Below are 17,049 nucleotides of genomic sequence, written 5' to 3' on the forward strand. Positions count from 1 at the left end.
TGGCTGGGAGGCTTTTGTAGACGACAACGAAGGCTTGTTGGTTTTATTGAAAATACCTGCAATTTTTTAAGATTTTATGTATCCAAAAGTTGTGTTTGCAGCCCCACAAACACATTGTTTATTGCAGTTCAAGTAAAAGGGTAAAAGCGTTTTTTTTTTTTCAGAGTGTCCTCACATAAATGCTTCCAGTAAGAAAATGTGACTGAGAAATATGAGTAAAAATGCAAATGAAGTTATGATTATACAACAAGTCCCAAAAACTAATTAAAAAAACGAAAAAAAGATAGTTCCGTTACAGAGTGTTTGTGCTACAATTTCTTTTTTCTTTTACTCAGATTATTGTACTAATGAGATTTTTACCCATTTTTTTATAAAAAAAATACTGTGAAGAATATAAAAACAAAATAAATCCTTTTTTGCGTAAAAAAATAATATCAATTTCTACATATTTTCCTTAGAGTAATACATAAGATAAGCTGGTACAGATAGTAGTTACTGCCTTTCAAAATAAGAGCTCTCTAAAATATAACTAAATTTTAATTGACTAAAAACAGTTAAAGATCACACGGACACACAGACACACACACACACAGACACACACACAGACACACACACGGACACACACACACGGACACACACACACACGGAAACACACACACACACACACACACACACACACACACACACACGGAAACACACACACACACACACAGACACACACACACACACACACAGACACACACACACGGACACACACACACGGACACACACACGGAGCATCACCTGCAGTAGGTTTCCTGAGCGAGGCTCCATGAGTCGGATCTTCCTGTCCTTGCAGGTGGTGGCGAAGAGGCTGCCGTCTGTGTTGAAAGACATGGAGAGGATGACGTCTGTGTGGTGGCTGATGGTCCGCACAGGGTTCTTTATCACCTGCTCGGGACAGTCCAGGTTCCAGATCATCACCTGTTGGTGTTAGAGAGACGCACGGGATGACAGACGGTACTTATTTTACTTTGGACCTCATTCAAATGCTCGCAGAACCAGAAGTTAACAATGAAAGTTATCTGAATTTTTGTGGTTATTTATACAAGTCCTTGTAAAAACTCTTAAAATCTTTTCAGGTTGAAGTGTCGCTGTGAGCGATCTTTAACTTGATTTATTAGAGAGAACGGGGCTGCTACAAACAGCTGTGACCTGTTTGGCTGCATTGAGATACATAATTGCTTGCAGTGATGTTACAGTGCTTCTTTTTAACTTGAAGTTTTTTTTCTGTCTGTGTTAAGTGTGTGTGTGTGTGTGTGTGTGTGTCTGTGTGTGTCTGTGTGTGTGTGTGTCCGTGTGATCTTTAACTGTTTGTAGTCAATTAAAATTTAGTTATATTTGAGAAAGCTCTTATTTTGAAAGGCAGTAACTACTATCTGTACCAGCTTATCTTATGTATTACTCTAAGGAAAATATGTAGAAAGTGATATTCATTTTTTACACAAAAAAGGATTTATTTTGTTTTTATATTCTTCACAGTATTTTTTTTTAAATAAAAAAATGGGTAAAAATCTAATTTCTGATGTCAAAAATAGTACAATAATTGAGTAAAAGAAGTACAGTGATGTTACAGTGCTTCGTTTTAACTTGAAGTTTTTTTTCTGTCTGTTTTGGAATAAGTGTGTGTGTGTGTGTGTGTGTGTGTGTGTGTGTGTGTGTTACCTGGTAGTCATAGGCTGTGCTGAAGAGGATGTTGTTAGCAGTTGGGTGCCACTCGATGAGGCCCACTCTGCGGCTGTGACCCTGAAGCTCCTTCCACGCTGTTGTGAGGTTCTTCATCACGCCATGAGGAGGGATTTCCCACACTTTCACCTGCAGACACACACCACGTTAACACACACAATAAAAAAAGAAAAGAAAAAGCATACACTAAAGATACATTTTCAAATAATCTTTCACTTAACTCACTCCGGTTTAAGGGTTTTATATAAAAATAATATAATAAAACTTTCATGCACTGTGATATTGCTTTTCCAAATAAAAAAACAAGATGGAAAAAATAAAATAATAAGACAAGAGTTAAGGAAATCTGAATATTTTATACATGATAAACTTGTGAAATGGTTTTCAGCAGCTCATTGGTTCATCCGTTTTGCTCTAAATGACCTCAGTCAGTGGTGGAATGTTACTAAGTACATTTACTCAAGTACTGTAGTTTAGTACATATTTGAGGTACTCTCGCGTTTTCTTTATATAACACTTTCTACTTTTTACTCTACATGTCAGAGAGAAGTATTGCACTTTTTAACTGCACATTTATTTGACAGCTTATGATACTAGTTTCTTTATAAATTAAGATTTTCCATACAAAACATGTGAAGATCTCATAAAATATGATGTTTTGTCACAAATTAAACACTCCAACAGTTTATAAAAGTACATGTGGATTCATTGAATAGCAGACAGAACATTTATTGGCAATTATTTTCTTATTTTTCATATTTCTAACCTAAATACAATTTCAAGGTTCCGTCTTCTCAAACGTGCAATTTTTTCCTTTAATTTATTTTAATAATGTTGATTTGTGCACAATTGTTTTGACAAAATGAAGCATTGTTAAGGGCATGAAATGTTATTATGATGGCATCTCTCACGATTTTCATATTTTTCCAAATCAAACAGTCAATCTCAATAAATACTGATGAATCCATAATGAAAATAATGATAACTTGCAGTCCTATAATAAATCGTTTTTATAAACTGCTCCACAGTAACCAACTACAACAATGAAATCCTGCTTTTACATCAGTGCATGAGTAACAATAATCTCATGATATAATTGTGACACAGTGGACTTTTTTTGCAGTGTGTGCTGATTTTATTTATACTACATGTCTGTTTTCCTGATTGTACTTACATACTTTTACTTACTAAAACTTTCAGTGCAGAACTTTTACTTATAACATTGTTTTTACAGTAAGATATTAGTACTTTTACTTAAGTTACAGATGTGAATACTTCTGCACACACATACAAAAAAAACAATGCTGGCACTTAATGCCTCTACATGTATGAAAAATAGGGATTACAGAAACAATCCAGGTTTGAGAGAAAATAAATACCACACTATAAAAACAGTCTTAAACCCTGTTGACTCCTTTTCTCTTTCTGTGTACTCTCTGTTGTCTGCCAGGTCAGAGCTGAGGAATGTGTGGAATGACTTCTAGTTCTTCTCGAAGGCTAAACAGTGAGGCAATAAAATGATCTCCCTGCCGCTACACGCTCTTATTCCAGGGGAAATGATAACACATCAGTAAAGCCTTTTGAAAATGTACTTTGTGTGTGTTAGAACAAACCGTGGTGTCCTCGGAGCACGAGGCGATGCAGTAGTCGTTGAACGGATTCCATTTGACGTCTAACACGTTTCCTCTGTGGCCGGAGACTCGCGGGTGGTGAGGATCAACTTTACCTGTCTGATACACAAACACACCAAATAAAAGATTATTACAACTCAGAACATTTTAACTAGGTTAAATTAATATTTTTGACATGTTGGGAAATACCATCATTTGTTTTCTTGCCAAGAAGATTGATTCAGATTCAGATTCAGACTTTTTTAAATCTAAAATGGACAATTTGTTTGCAGCTGACCCGATCCAAACAAAACACACGCAACTTCCAAAACTTGCAAGCAAGGTATATGTCAACAAGAGATCAACATGCATGGGTGAGGGGTCAAAACAGGGGTAGATGGGAGGGTAGGGTGGGGGGAAGGGCAGTTGGAGTACTGTAAACTACAAAAATGTCTGTATGTACACCGTCCATTGTTATGACATTAAAATATTGTTGAAAAAAAAACATGCATGGGTGATTATGGGGATGTAAACTAGCCACAGTCATTCATATAAAGTTTTTAAGGGTGCAAGTCATTGAATTGTAAAATTACAGTGGACACCAACACATACAGCATCACAAAGAAATTCGTTGATTTACTTATAATGACTACTGTCTGTGTTAAGTAGCCTTATAGCAGAAGGGAGGAAGGATTTAAAGGAGCTGTTTTCTTCTCATAAGGGACACACTATAGTGCTGCTCCCATGTCTGTATGGTAAATGTGTTGTGAGCTGGAAGCAAGGAGAAACAGCCTTGCTCTGTCCAAAGGTTACAAAATCTGGCTACCGCCACCTCAATATCTTATTTGTTTAAGCTGTATAAGAAATAAAACATCAAAACATGCATTCACTGTTTTGCAGGTGCAGTTTGTGTTGGTTTAGTCCAGCGGTATGGTTCTGCACTTGAAACTAAAGTAAATGGTACCACCACCTGATCACACACACATTCATATATTGGTGGCTGAGGCTTTCCTTCACGGTGATACCTTCAACAATCAGGAATTAATTCACACACTGATGTATGCAGCATTGCGAGCAATTTGGGGTTCAGTATCTTGCCCAAGGATACTTCCACACGTAGGCCGCCATGGTCAGGGATCGAACCACGACCTTCCGATCAGTGGGCCTAAAGCGGATGACGAATCTACATCAAAAACCACAATATATTAGGGCCTCCCACCTCCCGCCTGCGGCTCTTCTGTGTGGAGTTTGCATGTTCTCCCCGTGTCAGCGTGGGTTCTCACCGGGTTCTCACCGGGTTCTCCGGCTTCCTCCCACAGTCCAAAAACATGCACTTAGGTTTAATTGATGACTCTAAATTGCCCGTAGGTGTGAATGAGAGTGTGATTGTCTGTCTCTATGTGTCAGCCCTGCGATAGTCTAGCGACCTGTCCAGGGTGTACCCTGCCTCTCGCCCAATGACAGCTGAGATCGGCTCCAGCCTGACCCGAATGCGGATAAGCAGTTAATGGTAATGAATGAATGAATGGTTTAGAGGACTCATTGAACCTCCTGGTGGCTGTAGCCAAAAATTAATCTTGTAACTGAAATTGTATGTGTTTTCATGAAGTAATTTACCAGGTAACTTAAGATCAAGATGTTCAATAGCAAAAAAAAAAGTGTACCATAAAAATGTGGCTTTAACCTTTTTAAGCTTCTGAAAGATGACCACAACACTGACGCAGTGACCGAATCTAGACGTTACCGTGAAGAGAATTATGGAAACATTGTTGGAAATAATCAGAATAATGTCAGGACACAACTTGAAGTACATAACATGTATCGAACGTTTTAGACATTCTAATGAGGAAAAGTTACACATTGTATCTAAAGTCAGACAGCTAGATAAAGTATTTAAACAGGAAAGGGTCAATCTGTGCAGGTTTGTACAAGTCTCCAGCTTACAAGCAGTCAAACTCTTCCTGACATCAACATGAAGCTACTCAACCTGAAGGTGGAATTACACAAAGCGTTTGTGACACATGCCCTGGTATTCCATGATCCTGTTACAAGAGTCAGATTTTCTGCCTCAACAAGACTGCTAATTATGCTGTTTGTACAACCGAGCCTTCCCTCTCCTGACACTAACACACCTGCAGGCTAGATTACTGTGCAGGTAAGGTGTGTTAGGAACATGGGAATGATGTAACACATGCAAAGGTAAAAGTAGAACATAGCACTTCTGTTCGGATATTTATGCGTCAGCGACTTTCTCCGCAGAACAAAAGCTTATCTGTGAGCACGCACAGAAAGATGGGAGGTAAAGTGCGGCAGAGGGGGGACGTTTCACCTCCTCGAGACGGTGAAACGGGGGGTAAGAAGATGAGTTATGTCATTCCTAAGCTCGTATGCAATTCCTGCCCATGCCAGGAGGGTGGTGATAATTCACCGGGATGATTTAACAGATGGAGACAGACGGAAAGAGGGAGAAAGGAGGGAGAGGTGTTCGGTTTGATGAATCACTCTGCACTGGAGATATACAGCTGCACTGTAAATTTAGGCAGCACATGAGCGAGAAAGTCTGGCGCAGTTTATTCTACAGATCACCATTGTTACTGATAACACCAGTGGATGTGATAATACGCATAAATAACGTCTGAGAGAGTGTTTGATTGAGCACATTTAAGGTGAGCGAGATAAGACAGAAGGATGAGGAGCACAAAAAGACCACATGCAATGTTTAGGGTGAAGTGAAGAGCTGTCGGGGGTTTCCTGGTGTTTAGAGATTCTTTTTGGCTCCGCTGCTGCCGACCTATTTATAATCTGAGAGCAGAGCTGTCTTTTCCATGTGCACGGTGTGTGCAGGAGCAGAAAGAAACCATGGAAGATGTTCAGTGCTCAGCAGAGGAAAAAAACACGTTACAAAAGAAATAAAAACAATTATTTCTGACATGAACTGCAACCTTTACAATCGTTTGTGCAACCAGCTTTTTGTTTCACAGCTCAGTTCAGTTATGAGTGGAATTTTTCATGTTGGTTTTCCTGATTTCTGACAACCGTAAAACCTGTACAGCTGTCATGTTGCTCTTCCTGTCACCACATTTTGTTGGATGATATACTGGCACAGAAAAAATTGAAATAAAAGATATTATCTTAATTTTTTAACAATTTAATACCACTGGTATAATGACAATATAATTGCAAAATAATGCAAGTACGGCCTTTTTAAAAAGCAATAATCTTAGTAGTAGTATTGTGTGTGAAACTCTGGAACAGAGAGGAAAAGACAGAAAATCATATCTCAGCAAAGTTTCCTCTATTCATTCGGCTTTGGGCCTGTGAATTAAACTCTAAAGTGCTGCACCCTCATAATGGTCCCTGCTGTTTATATGGCATCATGTTGGATAAAAAGTTGGTGATATTCTTATGTAAAACACGATATACAGATATGACCTTGATAACTTTTGCCTGAGTTCCATAGGTGAATATTGTAATTATTGCAACAGGCAAACATGTTGCGATTTTTTTACCATTACAAAAAAAAAAACTTGAATAGTGTTTTAGGAAGATAACATTTTTGTTTGATGTTATTTGTAGAGTTGTGGACAGGATGTAAAGTTATTTGCGTGCAATGTCATTTTATATTAGGGATGGGCATTTTAAGTCATATTTGGACAATCTGCACTAGTTACTGTACAGACTGTAGAGATTAGCCTCGATATCCACAAACATGTTTTGGTAATTAGATAATTTGGCTGAAAAAAAAAATCTCTGGCTGATTGACTTTTTGTTTTTGTTCTAACTGTATATAGCTTGCAGATTTATTTAATTTGTTTTGTCAAAATACTTCCAAACTGACTGAAAATGCTGAACGTCACCTGTGGTTGCACTGATATCTCATTTTTGCTACATTGATTTCTGCAGATATTTATACCATAGATAGGGGTTACAACACCGTGTCCTGTCCACACAATTTTTTTAACTTTTAATACAGAACAGGATCGATTTACATTTTGTTTTCTTCTTAATTAGGCAAAAAAACAAAAGTGACTATACATGGAAGGATTATTGGCTTCTAAATCAAGTAATCGAGTACTCTGTATCATATGTGAATGTAGCCTACATTCTTTCATCACTCGCCCTTTCAATATTATACTGTCTAGTACAACACCGCCAACAACAGGCTCTATGGTGCACCTTAACACCTTTCTGACAGCAAGAAAACAGAAAATTTAAAGGCTTCATAAAAGAACTCCCTGCAGAGCTGTTGCATTGGATTGTCTTAAACTGTACTGATTTATCTAATAAAGTCTGTTTTTCCAACCAGAGAAAAGTCAGCCTGTTTGCGAAACATCAGACTTGATTGAATCAGTGAAAAAAGTGGATTCTCAGAAGTCTGGAGTAGGCCATTTACCCCCTTACTCCCCTAGCAGCAAGAGAAATGTTCTCCCTTCAGAGTACATATCAATGAAACATATCCCAGTGTCCATTATCAGCATCCTGAGTGCAAAGATGCACGTTCCACTGTAAAAAATAATCTGCCATCAGTCTGTAAAATGTGCCATGAGACGGAGATACTCACATGATGGACTGACAGGACCAGGAAGGCTCCTCCCCCGGCACACTCAGTGATTACTGCCAGGAAACGTGGGTTGACAGCGCAGAAGTTGTTGTCCTGGACGCTGCGTGTGATTGGCACGCCATCATAGCAGCCCTCCTTGGTGGCGGCCTTACCAAACACGTGGCGGAACTTGGAGCTGCGGTACTGAGGACGCCATGTCATCTGAGGAGAGGAGAGGAGAGGAGAGGAGAGGAGAGGAGAGGAGAGGAGAGGAGAGGAGAGGAGAGGTCAGTCAAGGAGATTCATCCTTCACAGTTATGGTGACGCAGCTTTTTATAGGTGTTGATGCTCCTCGTCCTTTCTCACTAGTCACGGCAGATTTTTCAAAACACGATCAACAAAAACAGAGAGCTGGTTCTTCCATATAAAGACATGGTTTTCTCTTCAAATACAAAAGTAAAAAGTCTTTATGTTTGTGGAAACATGATGGTGATCATGACATCACCATAATAATAATAATAATATTAAAGGCTTTTGCGCATTTTGCAGCAGTGTGCTTTAATTTGGCGGGGCATGAGTTTCCACTTTCCTGTGGATAGTTTCTTGTGTTTCAGGAACTTTGTGTTACATTCCTTCTAGATTAAAGTAACATTTCCTCCCTTATTTCTACTTTGATGGTTTTTACTGGAAACCCATTTATTGTTTGCCATGAATAAAGTAGCCATATTCATCAAATTAAAGCAAGAAAATACAGTTTAAGTGGGCTGAGCATTAACGGATCTGTTTACAATAACACAAATGGAGAAGCCTTTAAATAATAGCTTTAATATAATACAATAATAATTCTTTGCAGGATTACAGAGGGATCTATGAATATATTGTTGGTTGATTTCACCATATTACTATTTGCAAATATTTGAGTGACACAACTGAACGTCTTATTCATTCATCTTTCTATACAAAACGTTTGGTACACCAGTAATAGAAGCATGCAGCTGCAGTTGACGTTAAATAACTTATTGTTTGGGTCATGTTGGTGCAGTTGGTGGAGTTAAAATGTGCAATGTGATGGAGAAAGCATTCAAGCACAGACATTTGTTAATTATAGGGTTGTATTTTAGGTCAATGTGTCTATTGAGAATACCTGTTTAATTAACAACAATCGTTATGACATCGACTTTCTCTTTATGCTGACACTTCAAAGCTTCCTGCAGGTGAGATTTACATTTCCAAAATTAAATTCATTAGACACCTGCTTATGCTGCATCCTCAAATCCACACGGTGTCAAATCATTTTAAATGTAGAAATTGTATCAAGGAACATAAAATTCCTTCCTATATCAAATTAAGGACAGTTTCTAAACAAAAAATATGACAATCTTAATAAAAGTTGGTATCAAAGAAGAAAAAAATGCATGATATTTTGCTTCCTATTTATTCTTGTTCTTTATCAGATCATTTGTTTACACGTTGTTTATGACATGTCATGATTGTAGTCATTTGTTTGTCAGCATTGCTTTGACTTTTCAGTTTTATCTTTGATTAATATTTCTTGCCCAGCAAGTTTAATCACTGTATGAAATAAGTTGTTTTTAAGACTCTCCAAGTAAAATCAATCGCTCAGTCAATTATAACGGTCTGCATAAATAAGGAAAAGAAAACCTGTGAGACTTACCAAATCCTGAGTCTCTTTTTAGCCACTTTCCTTAAGCTAGTCGATGCATATGTCATTATTGAGAGAGATAAGTGGCTCTGGTCCACTGGGACGAGGCCTGGCCAGCCGGCGTGTCTGCTCTGCTACTCTGCCTGGCTCCCTGCCTGCCTGCTGCACGGTCATTACTTATGAATTAGGGCTGAAGTAGGCTGATGGACAAGATGTTAACGTAAAAAAACCCAGACCCAAACAACAACAACAACGCAGAGAGAGCAAGGCAGTGAAGGGCGAGCAAAGAAGCAGAACAACAATCCCATCTCAACGCACGGTTTTCCTAGAAATCACACCTAGAAACAATTCCTATCCTTTAAAACAATGACATCACCCTCCTGTTTCATGTGCACCGCCTGTTGGCCTTTCAGCCGATGGCTAAATAAATACAACTAAGGTGCAAACATGAGTGACATCACAGTGATTGAAGTAAAAATAACAGCAGTGTTTGGCTGCTATGATGCAGGTGTGGCTGCAGCACTGCAGAACAGAGCAGGAAATTAAATTGACAGACTGTGGTTAAAAAAAAAGAAGGGAAACTAAACAAATAAAGAAGAAGAATCTCAGAGTAACAGAAATGCACGGGAGGAGATCGTGACTCCTTGCGTCTCGGTTTACTCTTCAGCCTCTCAGCTTCTGCCCCGAGGGCGTCGCAGAGAGCCTCATGCTGTCACACAGGAATGTTTCCCTACCTGAAGAGGAGCTTCATTAAACTTCTCAGGTGTTTAAGAGCCTGCTTGCCTCCCAGACACTATCAGTCACATCCATATGACATCCTGTCAGCTCAACCTGCAGCGTTCACACATGCAACTCGTCAGCAATTCTTGCTACGGCCAAAAAACACATTTTGCACTGCCTCAATAAACAAAACAACTTCATTGTCTTTATACTAACATAAAAATAACATCAATACAAGATAGTGAAACTAAAAACACTTAAAATGTACAACAGAATATGCATTCAAACCGCACAAAGAAACGCAAAGAGCACAACAAAACAGGGATGTTTTTTTATGAATACAGATTGTGTTTTGTATGCACATGAGTGTTATGTAAATGTATGCATTTTGTTTGTGTGAGTGTCACTTATATTGTATTCCTTTATTATAGCATGTAGATATTTTCCTGCTGCTATTTTTCTTACTGATTTTTATCTTTTAATTGTTGTTTTTTGTATTTTCTATAGAGATTCTGCACATGAGTGTACAAATGTACACACATGCATGCATTCTCTGTTGTTGGCTTGTAAATTAATTGATCACTTTTCTGCATGAAAAGAATATGATGCTGTATCTGGTTGCAGTATGTAAGCCTGCATGCTCTTATGGCTATTCTGACCCACAATCCTCACTGCACAGTACAAGATGCATCACATTAACTGAGCCGCTGCCATTACTTAATTTCTCAGTACAAACTGCAATGGATATATGACCAAGAGAGTCAGAGTTCAAGGGGCAAGTTGTGATGAAGCAGTAACTGTATTGTATGCACACTGCATGCAACAGAACTAACGTCGTAATGGTAACTGCAGTACATGCTAACGGTAAAAAGATAAAATATGTGATTTGAAACACAGTATATGTTTGAACTAGTGTGTTCCCATGCTAACATTTACTATTGTGGCTTTCCTGTTCCTTAAAGCCGCTTGTGAGGCAGAGTATAGGTCCTTTATATTTATATGACGCGCTGCTGCTGCTGCTCCAAGGAAACACACCGAGTCCAGAGAAGTTTTGATGGTTTTTTAATGATTCTCAGCGGCTTTACACGCACGTAAGATGTTAATTGTGTATTGAAGCAGATTACAAAATGATAACAAAAGCGGTCAACAAAAATTACGGCTTCTTACACTCGCCGCTCCCTTCACCCGTGCAGGTGAAGCACACTCTGATTTAACCCACCTGTGATCTGTCAACTACGGTGCTCACATGGCCCGAAACCATGGCAACAGGACAAACAAATTAAACACAAAATAATAAATCAATAAAGCAATATATGGCTCCTCCATTTACTATTAGCACTAACCAAAGTCCGGTGTTGGACAAATTCAAATTTGACCTGATGGTGGCGTTAGATGAACATTTGGTGAAGCTATTTTAGCCAAATTTTACAGCAATCTGTCTAATAGTCATCAAGAAATTCCACTCAAAACTACAAAATATCAACCTCAGGGTGGCGTGGGAGGAAAAGTCAGAGAATCGCCAAAGTCATAGAGATTTGTGTCTTCTAATTGCTTCAGGTCTAAACAGAAATACATACTTGACATTTACTTTGGACTAACTGACATGCATTCCAGTGTTGCAGTTAGCCGTTGTCACGTCAGTCACTCCCATTTTGAAAACTCAAACAGGTAAGATATCACATGTGTTGCAACACATTGCACATAGCCACCCAAAAACATTCTTGACCATTGTCATCTCTTTGTGTCTTTAGAAGAAATGTCACCTGCTCTGCTATTCAACCACAAACTTCCTCACAGGAGCTTTAACATGTTCAACACCATATATGAGATACCTCACTGAGATACATAAACTGTTACCTGCTTTAAATTCTACATGAGACCCAAAATTTTGAATGCATCAACCAGGCGGTGCAATGCTCAGTGAGCGATGCACATGCTATGCCATGCACATCTGGGTTGATATAATCAGCATTCGTGTATTGCTGAGGCTTACAAGACCAGAGGCAGAAGCTTCCAGGGCAGAAAGCTAAGACATCTTGTCACATCTAAAGCAGGTTGTAATCAGGCCATCGGCAGCTTCCTATCAGCTGTGTCTTGCAGCAGGTACACAGCAGGGCTGCATGGTGGGCGGCCTGTCTTGCAGAACTGATGACGAAAACACTATTCTGGCTATTTTTACACACCGGCTTCTTGCTGATCAAAAGGCAGCCAGGCACGTTTCACTGACAGCAGAAAAACAGTTTTATTCACAAGGCTTCTTTGACGGGCTTTATGTCTGGCGAAATAAAAAAAATAAAAAAAGAAGAAAGAAATGCTGTGCTGTTTTGTCAGAGGGAAATTTATTTTAGTCTGTGACCAGTGAGTCACAGCAGCAACTGCAATAAGGGGGCTGTAAAAGCAGTCATAAAACTAAACTGAAAACACAGATATGACTTTAAAAAAAGATATACTGTACATCTGGTTTGCCAGAGTTCTTGTGTGGGTCTGTACTTGTATAAAAGACGTGCACAGCATACGTATGCACCTATTCCTCGCCTACAGGCTGTGTGTTAAGCACCTCATAACTCATAAACGCGTACATTATGTGTAGCAGCCACTCCTTTCTGTGGCTCGCCAAGGCTCTGTGCAGAAGGGGGAGTTCAAAGTTTACTGGTGTCAAGATATCGGTTATTTAAGAAGCATTTCGCCTGAAGCTACGAGACAATTTGACTCAAACACTCTCACCGATATATCAATTGTCTGCAAGGACCTTTGCCCCTCTCCCGTCCTCACAATGACGACCTCATGACCCCAAACTTAATCCAAAAAATCCACACTCCTTATAAAAACCAAGCAGGCACGAGTCCCACCTTCTCAATCTGCAGACGTAATGTTTTGTAAACGCTCCGAGTGAAATTCGACACGAGGAATGTACAGGTGTGAACACGTCATGGCAGTATTTTAACAGTAGATGTGTGAGTGTGAGACACACTGCCCTCCGTTTAGACTGTCTGCTATCATACACACATAACAGGCTCTCAACCACTGTCTTGTAATAGGATAACTGACACACTGGTAATCCAATAGCTGCTTCATTCGCTGTATAGCACACGTGTGAATGAGTATGAAAGGATAAGACAGGATATGTCTGAGTGTCAGTCTGCAAGCGGAGAATCTTAGAGCTTGCATGCAGCGTAAACATGAGCTGTAAGAGTCCTAAAAAACAAACTACGGATTAGTCAGAAGCATGCCAGTGCAACATGTCCACCCGTTCATGTCTGTTATGTTGTAAAGCACCTTTGGAAGCCGTGGCATCCACGATTACACATCCAGATCTTCAGATTAGCTCACAATAGGCCATTATTCTCCGAGGCAGTTTTACAGGTGAACAGACAGACGTGATTTAATGATTAACGTATTCAGGAGTCTGGTGTGCACGGTGCATGGAAAATATGAATGAAACAAATCGACCCTAGGGCGGAAAACAAACTTTGCGGTGGGATTTACATTATGCATTTTCAAAATATTGACAATCGGAGAAGCAATGAATTCCTGATCGGGCTCACACTGATTTTTCTCCATCGCCTGGCAGCATCTGTGAATCTGTCTGCCAGAGTCAATATGAGAGCTGAGCAATCCAAATGTTGTTTTCTTTCAGAACTATTTCAGGAAGAAAATAAGACTGAAAATGCCTACATGAAGACTGTTTCTCCATACAGACAAAGTAGAAGCACTGAACCCTCAAACTGTTCAAGGGGGGCGGACCCTGAGTTACTAAATATTCATTTTGACTGCCAATTGCCTCGGGAATTATGTGGATCGACAAATAATAAAAGTAAGTAAAGTAGGTCATTCAATATGTTGGCAGTCAAGTTGCATTGAGGTTAATATAGTCACCAGATCTTGGCAAGGAAGAGTTCTGGTAGACTTGGAATATGGAGCTGGAGGCAAAGAATGTTTTCATAATTTCTATTAATTATCACAACATTAGGACAATAACTACAAATATTTGGGAACAAAATGACTTACTACTGACTTTACTGCTACAAATTCAACAGTTTAACCGATTATCTAAACCACTTTATTTGGAGGTAAAAATGTAAAGTTACAATCAAAGATCTCTGTTTTTTCCTCTTAGGCGGCAGCTATGGTGAAACTCTGACTGCAGATGTGTTTTTGGATCTCACTTTTTACTTTAATTGGCGGAAAAATGTCACTAAATCTCCTGGTGTGAATCAGTGGGAGGATGGAACAAAACCAAGTGGCACCAGGTGAAAACCAGGACTTGACATTTGTGAATTTTCCCCAAGAACATTGCCACAGACACCCAGTTTGTAATACTGCTAATCATCAGTGGGATATTGGTGCAATCACCATTGTGTTACTTCATTTGGCGATAGACAGTGACTTGCATTTGGCTAAGCTGGGGGTTTGTTTAAAACCTGTGTAATCATCCCACTGCATGTGTCATGGGCACAGTCTGGCTCTTTTTTTAGTAACATTGCTGCATTCCCAGATCCCAGTAATCAACTTGTTGAGTGTGCTGTTGTTATTACAGATAAATATAACCACCATAATAAGCTGGAATTATCCTTTTAAAGCTGCCAGGTGATATATGCAAGATTATAAGCTCATGCATTCACCTCTATACTGAGAGTCTTACTGTACAGTGACACAAGGACACAAACGCAGTCATAAAAAAGACCAACAGTCGGCTGTGTGATGTACCAACACCAAACCATATTTTTTTAGTGCCTGTTGATGGTGGATTGATGTGAATATAAACATTTTTTAAAGGCAAGTGAGTGACTATCGCCAGCTGAGACAATATTCATGCAGAATATGGGCAGTGCAGGATATGACGCACACTGAAACCATTTTTCTTATTCATAGTTTTCATTGTTAGTTTTGACCCCAATGAAGGCCACAAGCAGATACACATTGGTCTCATAATAAAGTGGTGCTTCATACTGCAAGTGTTGCTGGAGTTTTGATTTTCCCCTTTTCCATGCACCTGGAAGTAGGTGAAGTTCTGCCAGAAACCGGCACTCTGCTTCTATGGTTGTTGGTTTTGCAACCAGAAAATGTGAATTAAAGAGCAGAGAAAGTTTCTTGCATTGTTGGTGAAGACGGGCTGGTTTTACACGCCAACAATCAATGTCTCCTCCATCTAACTAAGAAAACTAAAGAAAAAGAGAACCAAGTGTGGTCAAACACACACATTTCTCACCTATTGGCTGAGGCTGCAACTTCGCTGGTCAAAGTTGAACTTTAGCAGATATTTAGCAATATGTAAATTTGTTTCACTATTTCTATTTGGCCCATCCACTCGCATAAAATGGAAGAAAATGTGAGGCATTGATCACCAATCTTAAAGGGATAGTTTTGGATTTTGGACATTAAGTCGGCACAGAGGCAAGTTCTACTCTTTACTAAAAGTTTTCACATTTAAATGATTGCCGAAACATTTAATGGAAACTGTTTAACACTTGCACAAAGTTTGATCAGAACTCAAAAAGTCTTGAGATTGCAGCTCTTCTCTTCCACAGCTGTGATGAGCAGCTCTGCATGCTCATAGGTTCATAAACCTTGACGTGAGAAACAGGATACCAGGCTTAATGAAAAGACCTCAAACAGACTGCAATTCAAACCACAAGGCACATATTTCAGCGAATGGTAGTGTTTTGAAGGGTGGACGCCGCCAGAAATAGCCATCTGTGGTGGTGGAGATGACTTGCCTGAGACGGTGGATGATGATGTCATTTTCACTGTTGTGGAACGGCTTTAGCTTCATATTGACTTTTTTTTTTGTCAGCAAAAAATAGAAAATACTTCCACGCTTCTGGAAGCGAATGAGTGGCTACTTGTCCAAGTTTGAGCAATAGGATAATTAAACTAAAAAAGCAGTGTGCTGAGGAGTTTGCTGTCAAATAAATCTGTGCAGCACAGGGGGAAAGTTTTTTAAAAATAGTTTTTCAAACATGCAAAGATTTAAGGCTGAAGAAAGATGTTTGTTTCATCTTGTTCAAGCCTGCCTTCATGCACATGTACACCGACTTTGAACGCCCAGGGGAAAAAGTGAGCTCACACACACACATACTGACACACAGAGTTTGTGTGGACAGAGGTCTAAAGATCAATAACAGAATTGCAGAAAGAGACAAATCAGAGGGAGAGGGATATGAAAGAAAGAAAGCAAGAGACAGAGAAAGAGACAACACGGAAGGGAAAAGAAAGAGTGCAATTAAGCAGGAGGGAGTGTGAGAAAGTCAAACAGGGAGTTGAGCAGCACTCACCCTGTCGAGAGAGTCGACACCGGCACAAGAAGCAGCACTGGGTCCTTAGGTGAGTCAGAAAAAGTTACGTCTCTTCGTCTGAGTGGCAAGCCACAAAAAACCCACCACAAAAAACTACAAACACACACAACCACACACACACGCACACACACACACACACACACACAACCTGTCCAAAATCTTACAACACTACTGTCCGAGTGGAGTCCTGAGTGTCTTCTTTGATGTCCACACAGACAGCTCAGAGGAGACGGTGGGTGTGTGTGTGCAGCATGAAGCCAAGTGCGTGTGTGAACAAGCAGGAGGGGAGAGTGTGTACACTCCCTGAGAGAGGGAGGTGACTGCAAGGAGAGAGGGAGAGAGAGAGAGAGAGAGAGAGAGAGCAGCAGGTAATCACACACACTCTCTCTCTCTCTCTCTCTCTCTCTCTCTGTGGGCGCCGCTCCCTCTCGTCACTCTGTTTGCTCAATCAGGATTTCTCGTTCGATCTTTGAGGAGAAGGAGAGGTACGAAGGA

General features: G+C 39.7%; 1 protein-coding gene across 2 annotated transcripts in view; it reads right to left on the reverse strand.

Annotated features, from left to right (window-relative positions):
- Positions 1-17,049, reverse strand: part of coro2aa (coronin 2Aa) — a 50,924-nt gene that overhangs the window by 10,773 nt on the left and 23,102 nt on the right. Inside the window, exons 1-5 of one of the 2 annotated variants that reach the window (XM_059341761.1) lie at positions 16,534-16,814; positions 7,897-8,097; positions 3,339-3,455; positions 1,705-1,854; positions 784-963 (exon numbers count right to left, since the gene is read on the reverse strand). In XM_059341761.1, the coding sequence (XP_059197744.1) occupies positions 784-963; positions 1,705-1,854; positions 3,339-3,455; positions 7,897-8,097 (648 nt within the window). In that variant the 5' untranslated portion in view covers positions 16,534-16,814. Of the gene's footprint in view, positions 1-783; positions 964-1,704; positions 1,855-3,338; positions 3,456-7,896; positions 8,098-16,533; positions 16,815-17,049 lie in introns of those variants that run through there. The other variant, XM_059341753.1, reaches the window with a different exon arrangement.

Source organism: Centropristis striata, chromosome 1 (assembly GCF_030273125.1).
Source record: "Centropristis striata isolate RG_2023a ecotype Rhode Island chromosome 1, C.striata_1.0, whole genome shotgun sequence".
In the NCBI taxonomy this organism is placed as follows: Eukaryota; Metazoa; Chordata; class Actinopteri; order Perciformes; family Serranidae; genus Centropristis; species Centropristis striata.